Here is an 8465-nt window from a genome sequence, read left to right as displayed (position 1 = left end):
AATAAAAGTTTTGCCTAAGTGTGTGATAAGTACTGTTTTAATTTTTGCTGCTATCACACACCAAAAATGACGAAAAGGTCCAAAGCAAAGTTAAGTTCTGCTCATTAGTCAACGTCAGTTCACTCAGAGAATTTTTTAAAAAATTATATTTAATTCCAGAAACTGTGCAAATAAATTAATACTAGACATTGGTGAAATAATTTTATTAAAAACACCAATAATCTAAATATTAAACTATTAGGAAACCCAGTCATATATATATATATATACAAAAACAAAATGGCAGTCTGCAATTTAACAATAAATTATTAGAAATTATGCAAAATATCTTGCAATAAATTATAACTATATATTAAAGAAACAGGACCTTATCTTGCTTACAGTTAAAAGTCATGTAACAAATTTAAAACATAAGGCAAGACAAAAGATCCAAGGAACAATATATGTATCAATAAATAACATGTAAGATATATATTACAACTTTATAATGTATGATGAGAATGGAATTACAAATTCAATATATGCATATATATTAACATGTACATGACTAGAGTACATATAATATACATAGTAATAAAAGAAGTCTCGATAATTTTACTAAACAAGTACATTCAAAGATTCCATATCACAGTCATTTTTCCAACTAATATTCTAGTCGAGAAACGTTATGCACTTTAAATGTCTAATTATTATTAAATGTGCATTCTCTTAGCTTTGTACATCTGATAATGTGCTGGACCCAGAGAGTCTGTCAATATTAATCAAACTAGGTTTACGTTTATGTGAACTAACTCCTTCTCCTTTGTCAGTACTTTGAGAACCACCACTGATGTACGACTGAGAGATTTCTGTGCCGGGATATTTTCTTTTGATGGCTTGTTTTAGATTACATAAATTATCTAAAGCAGTCTTGTACATCTTTTCATCGGTGGTCGAGTTTTTCGAACCATCGTACTGTTTCAGGCAGTCGTTGCTGGTGCAGACTGCATTTTCATCATTAAATTCTTCACAGAAGTCGATCATTTTTCCTTCACGGAAAAGCAAGCTGTTGCAGTTCTCTGCATCATTGAACTGATTGTTTTCATCATCTGATAATGAATACATATCATCAGTAGAAGAATGACCTAATTCATAATTTCGGTTAGGAAAGGGATCACTCATGCGGCGATGGCTGACGACCTTGCTCCATGTAGCCAGTTTGGACAGACTCGTACGCCCAGACGCACTTTTACTCCACCGAGGAAAAGGACATGGACTGTTTTCAATACCTTCCATTTCCGTCTTTTTGGATGTTTTTGGTGCAAAATATTCTGGTAAAAGATTAGAACATGACTGCAATGGACTACTTGTATGTCTATCACTTTCTGTATGACTGCTACAACCTTCACCATCAAACAATTTTGAAGATAACTGAAGATAGCCTATAAAGATACAATAAATGTTTTAAAAATGGAGTACAGAATAAAAAAAATTTAATATTCATGTAGTAGGATTAACAGTTTTTAGTTTGTTATTTCTTAAATGGTGCCACTATAACACTATTTTTAAATTAGAGCGTGTGATAAAATGGCAAAAAAAATTATTAGAACAACAATCAATTTTAGTGTTGACGTCTAGAAAAAAAAATAAAAGTAGTAGCTTGCTAGGAAAAAGCAGAAATTGAAAAATGGCCCACAGTTTCAATACTTAGTACTCATAAGAGTTGTCATATAGACAAAATATGCAAAGAAAGGTTATACCAGAGGCAACTGCGACCCCATACTGAAAATTGACGGAGTAAAAATGTAAACACCCTTAAATAATTCACAATATTAATATTATACACATATTTTCAATTTCATTGGCAAAGCAACTGATATAATTTTTTACAACTTAGTAAAAATAATTTAATTTTATAATATCATTTCAGTTACCTTTTTTTTTTTTTTTTTGTTCGATTTCTCACCATTTTTGCAAATAATTTCACAGTGTAAATTTGTTTTTCTTTTCGGAGGGCATTTATATTTTTCTTTGCTAACAGTTTAAGGTTCAGCAAGACCTTTTAATGCTAACAGTATCTTTTCACTTAAACTGTTATGTATTAGATTAGAGTTTGAAATATGCATGAATGCATATCAGCAGGTGTCTGAGATGAACTGCTAGACAGAACAGAATGGAATGGAATGTAGAGAATTTTTGAAGTTGTCCAGTTAAATTATTATCCCTAAAATTTTTACCAACACCCCCTTTAGAGGGATTTTTCAGTCTCAAAAACTTCATATGTATTTTTTGGTAACGAGAAAAAATAATAATTTATAGTCTCTTCAGCCAGACTATCAGTGCTGAAGCATGTTCAGTATTCCATCAGATCACCCATATGATAAAATAAATTTTCAAACAGCAAACAGATTTAGCCAGTTTTGTACATGAGTATTTCCAGTAGCCAGTTTTGTACATGGGTATTTCTGTTTTCCATCTTCTCTCAACCAAAAAGTTTATAGTATTATTTTTTTTCTGTTTCTGTACAAGTGTTGACAGATATCTAGAGTTTAGCGTTTACATAGTCTAAGAGTTTATATAACCTCAAACTGATATATTTTATCTAAAAATGAGAAAAATGACGTGAACATTTCACAAACCCAGAAATTCTGGATTTAAGAAAGTACAAAAATCTGAACCTTATCACCCCTGCCTATACTTTGCAAAACTGCATATTATCATTTGAGAGAGAGAGAGAGAAGTCTTGGTTTACATTTCAGATGAAAAATTTATTTTGCTCAAGAATTAATGGACAAATTTTCAATATAATTGAAATTCAAGCAACTCAAAATGGTCTGCACAGATTACACACAAGGTAAAAACCTAAAGAAAATTATGGAAGACATGCCTGCAGCATTAATACTTAATAAAGGAAATGCATGCATTATACAAAACACACTACATGGAATCTCCTCAAGACAGAATTCTTTAAATTCTGGTGTGGGAAGGTAAACATCCGTCATAGATTTGTAAGCTCACATTACAACAAAAGGCTCTGGCAAATATTTACAAAATCGCTGAAATCATAAAACGAAAAGGGGGTGGAAAGAGTTTCACACAAATACAGCAAAAATAACAGAAACCTTTATTTAATACAATAATTTATATTATAGCAAATATATAAATTTAATACATATTAAATATATATTATTTTTATAATATACTACATATTGCATATGAATATTGTTGAGATAATTTACATGTAATATGCTTGCTTTAGTTATGCCAAAGATAAAAAAAGTAATCAAAATGAACAGGTTTTATGCAAAATTTCAGTGTCCATTAATGTACTATTTACTGGTTGTTAGGTAAAAAATAAGCATCAAAAGAAGCCTACTTTTTCATTTAAAAGAAATACTGTCTATTACTCAGTAATGTAAATTCAAAACTGAAAATTCAGTATCACTATAACAAGCACCTCATTTGTTAAGTATGTTTGAAATTAAAGAACAAGTACACTATTTCATTAAAACTATTTTCTGGGAAAAAACATTTGTGCTATGCTTTTGTGTCATTGTAGGTTTCGCTGAATAATATTAAACTAAATATTCAGAAATGGAATTGTTTCCTTAATACATTAGAGATACTCAAAAGATAAGATATATATTTCATCAAAATTTATTCTTGAAAAATAATTACTTTTCTGTTGATGAGGAAATATTTTAAATTTATGATACCATAGTTGCCAACCTCAAAATTTGAAACACCAAAAGCAGTGACACAAAAGTCTAACTTGAATTTAGTTTTAAATTCATGATTTTATAATGCATTCAAACTAACTAACACTTGATTATGCAAAACACATACATTTAATATTTAATTCATTATTCTAAATTATATTTACTGATTAACTACATTACATTCTGTAATTTTTTTAAAATTTTACATTGCTCAAAACTTGAAGAAGAGAAACTTATTTGTCAAAGTGCAAACATTATAAAAATAAAATTAACAAGCACAGCTAAATTGGTAATGTACGAGTACCATTTTTAGGTTTAAAGCATAATGCCTTACTTATCAATTAAACATAAGCCTTCAAAAATTGTTTTATAAATTTCAGTGATGAATTGATTTAATTTAACAATTATCAGAAAAATTATAGTGAATCACTGAATTTTAGTTCCAATTAGAGGTAACAGTGCCATTGGCATAATGTTTTTATTTAAAGAGTTTGTAATCTAAATGTTTTTATTTCCTTTTCCTTCGAAACTTAATAATTATTTTTAGAACTACATTTGAAAGAGATGATGTAAATGCATATAAACTTAAAAATTTGGAGATTTATGATTTGCGTTAAAAGATCAGCAACTCCCGTTTTATCAGGAAGATAGTTAATGATGCCAAAGGAAAATTAAATTTGAAATAAAATTAAGTATAATTACCTCACATTTTAATATCAGGATTCCCAATTATAAAATTAAACTTAGGATCAACATGGGCAAGCTGGAAAAATAAATAAATAAAACCATCCAAATGCATTTCTTACTCAAAGTTCAATGAAACAAATTATTATTTCATCAGAACAGAATGGTTTGTTTTAAAGTTTAATAGGGCCTATAGCTTCTGTGTATCTGAAAAGTGAAAAAATATAGAACAACGTACTATAAAAATATTTAATGTTTTTAATGAGAAGTATCAAATTATATGGGTTTTTTTTTTTTTTTTTTTTTTTTTTTTTTTTTTTTTTTTTTGTCCACTGACCCAAGAGAGGGCACTACCAGCTTTCTCCCTCTTGTTCAGAAGGGAGTTTTGGACTGGTTCTACACTCTGTTCCTGGGTGCCATCAGTGAAGCATGAACTCATCTCTCTTCTGCCTCGTGATGCCAGCATATCTGTTCTACAACTTTTCTGCTTATTGCCAACGGGAATTTATTACCTGAAAAATGCTTACGTTGAGCGATTTACATTCGATTTTATTTTGCTATTAGTGAACGTGCATTGAAGTACATACATTTTCTAACCTTAATAAAAATGGTAATGGAATGCAGCCAAGATATCGTGGTTATACCTGCAGCAACACACATGCCACTACATGATCTACATCTTCTATATACTTTAAATATAGTTTATATCTTCTGTATACTTGAAATATGATCTATATCTTCTGTGTCTAATATGGTCTATAATATGATCTATATTTTCTGTGTATTTGAAGTGACAAAATATAGAAAGGCATTGAATAAAAATATTTAATGTTTTAAATGAAAAATATCATATTTTCATTTCGGTCTGATTGAAATATCAAAAAATAATATTCTAAAGAACTGCATCTCTTGCTTTTTAAATATTTTAGTTAGTTAATATATAAGAGACACATTCAATATTAAAGATAAAAAAGTGAAACAACACAAAATTGTGTTTTGAGACTAATAGCACTTTTGGAGTTAAAAAAAAGGGGGCATTTAATAGGAATTTAAATTCAATTCCTTCTAAGTATCTGTCTATGAGTTTTAATTACCTAAATTATGAAATCATATTTCTAAATTAATTGATACAAGATGTATACAGAAATTGATTAATCCCTATAATTTTCATATTTAGAAATAATAAAAGTGGGGAAGATTAAAATGTTTACTAATGCTTTAAATCTCACCCATTTTATTTCCCACTATCTTGTCATCCATTGTATCACTTTGTAAATCTTTCGAATGTTCAGAATCATTTGTTTTTGAGAACATGCAGCAGTTCTTAGGACGCTTTCCAACATCCCATACTTGCAAAGTGTGAGGATAATTCATTTTCAGAACAAGCTGTTCTTTAAGCACTTCAGTTTCAGCTGAATTATTAAGATCCAACATAACAGTCACAACACTTGTATTGTCTGCTCTCGTTCTCAACTGATTCCATCTTTCCAGCGCACAATCCACAAGTACCTTCGATGGGTTGCAAAGTGTCAGATGCTGAAAAAGTTTTACATAGCAGTTTAATACAGAAATATTTTGTAACAACTTTATTATTTATATTTGTAATAACTTTCACTCCATTATATGAAACATACCAATATTCATTCTGATTATTAAAAATTAAGGTACTCCAACAAAACACACTTTTTTATAAAACCAAAATCTATTTTGATTAGTAATACTTCAATATACATACAAAAAGAGCTCTAAACTTTATATTGCAGGATTCAGGTTACTGAATTATTTGTTGTGCAATTCTGATGTAAAATATGTTAACACTTAATAGGTAGATATGCTATATTTTATGCTCTTCGGCTAATTTTGTAATTTTTTTATACTTCTGTACCAAGAAAATCCCAAATGGGGGAAAAAAAAAGCTTTTATTTATCAAAGCACTTTTGAATGTGATGAAAATAAATTTAATAATTAAGGTAATAATATTTATCTGGATAAAATTAAGAATGCATCATATAAATGTGGCAAAATATTTACAATTGTTAACTGATTAATCATTAGTTAAATCTTCATATAAAAATCTACAAATGTCTACAGCAGTCTAAGACAGATTAGATAAAATGAAATTTAATAAAAAGATCAATAAAATGTAATAAAAACACAAAGACAGTTCACATGAAATAAAATCTAAGGAAAATTATCCTGAAAATACTAGAGGTAGAGGAATAGAATTTGCACAATTTAAGTTTCCTTCATTCAATAAATTTCATTTCTTGCTGGGAAACATTTTCCCTAGCAAAGCTATAAATTAAAAAACAAGAGAGATTTGGTTATCTAGCAGGCTCTGCCATATTATTAACATAAAAGAAAATTATCCAATAATATTAAGGGGAAATATTCAACACAACTTTTCTCAACAACAAAAAGAAACTTGATACTTGTTGGTTAATACATTGTAAATAATCTATTGCCCCATTTGACAATAAAATCCCACCCAGCCTTCCCCCCTCCAATTTTTTTTTAATTTTCAGCAAGCAGTATTGTATGGCAGCTCCAATCAAAATGTCATCAAACAGATTACTTTCTGCAGCTTGACAGTACCTTGGTTTGAAGTCCGATAAATAAGAAGACAAGCTATACTACTTTGCCACTTAGTCCTCCATTATGTTTATTCCCACATGCATTCCATTAACCTCGTCATTGTCAACACATCATATGATACACTTCAATTTCCCTACATGGGCCCATTGTATCAAAACAAAGTGTCAATGGTGGCCCATTGTTATCATGTTAGATAAACTAAAATAGAACATTTCCTTTCAAACTTTAAATACACTTAAATTATATGTCAGAATACTGCAAAACCTTATTAAATGGAATATCTCTTTAATATTAACCTTGTTGACATATTATTTATGATTTTATTTACAAACATAAAATGCACAATACTAACAATGCGCATTTAAAAACATTTTATGCACTGCAACTGGTTTAAAATTGTGTATGTAAATATGCAAATAGATGTAATAGGCACTAATATTTAAATTCTTAAATTGTCTACTTCATTATTGCAGGGGATTAATTTAAATATGAAAATAACATTATTATTATAAATGATGCACTAGAATTTATTTTGAATTTTTATTTGAATCATAAGCATTACAATTTTTTTTTTTTTTTTTTTTTTTTTTTAAATTATAAGAAATAACACATGCAGAAATCCAAACATATCAACAAAAAGCAGATTTTATAGAAATTATTTTTACAAGTCATGCTTAATTGCAATTAGCATTACTCTGTGCTCAGCACAGAGTGATGTACAATGCTCCAAGGTCAGAGACACACAGGAGAATTTCATTTTCTTGATGTTACAGCGAAGATGTTAATGCATACTAACATCAATCTCGGGGGAAAAAAGTAAAATAAAAGAAGCAATCCTACCCCTCCTTAAGCTTTCCTCCACACCAAAGAAAAATAACATAAAAACAAAATAAAAATCTCACATTTGTAAAAGAATTAAAAACCACTTTTAGCCTTTCTGAATGCTTAGAACTAGAGTTGTAGCTGATGCTGTTGACAATGCATTCAAAAGACATGAGCTAATGAACAAGTACCAGAAATTTAAACAAACTAACTTACGAGATTTTCTGAAACTCCATATTTGGCAATGAGTTTCTTATTTTCATTTTCAACATCTTGTACTAAATTAACAGCATCTTGTGGAGACATAATATTCCACAGACCATCTGATGCCAATATAAGACAAATATCTTTCTTTACGTCTAAAGTCATGACACCAAGATCCGGCTCAGGGCTTACAACAAATTCTTGCTGGAAGTAATCAAAACTCCACAAATCACCTGAAAGTTAAAATATATATATATATATATCAAAATTACATTCTCAAAGAAATGCAAAAGAGAAAAAATCCTATCAATGCCATGCAACAAAAAATACAATTACTACAAGTATATTATATGTTAACAAAAATCAGCAAATACCTCCTAAAAATCAAAATATACTGATATGAGGCATAGTACAGCAAAAGCTCAACTATGCAGGAAATGCCAAATTCTGGATATGTGAAAA

General features: G+C 29.0%; 1 protein-coding gene across 1 annotated transcript in view; it reads right to left on the bottom strand.

Annotated features, from left to right (window-relative positions):
- The window catches only part of LOC118191584 (uncharacterized), a 45671-nt gene continuing 37206 nt past the window's right edge, over nt 1-8465 (bottom strand). The window contains exons 4-6 of the mRNA XM_035362398.2: nt 8016-8236; nt 5612-5918; nt 1-1421 (exon numbers count right to left, since the gene is read on the bottom strand). Coding sequence (XP_035218289.2) covers nt 709-1421; nt 5612-5918; nt 8016-8236 — 1241 coding nt within the window. The 3' untranslated portion in view covers nt 1-708. The remainder of the gene's footprint in view (nt 1422-5611; nt 5919-8015; nt 8237-8465) is intronic.

The sequence above is a fragment of the Stegodyphus dumicola genome, chromosome 1 (assembly GCF_044657685.1).
Source record: "Stegodyphus dumicola isolate Sdum_Otavi_A_Nest chromosome 1, ASM4465768v1".
Lineage (NCBI taxonomy): Eukaryota > Metazoa > Arthropoda > Arachnida > Araneae > Eresidae > Stegodyphus > Stegodyphus dumicola.
This window is presented reverse-complemented; position numbering and strand designations above follow the sequence as displayed.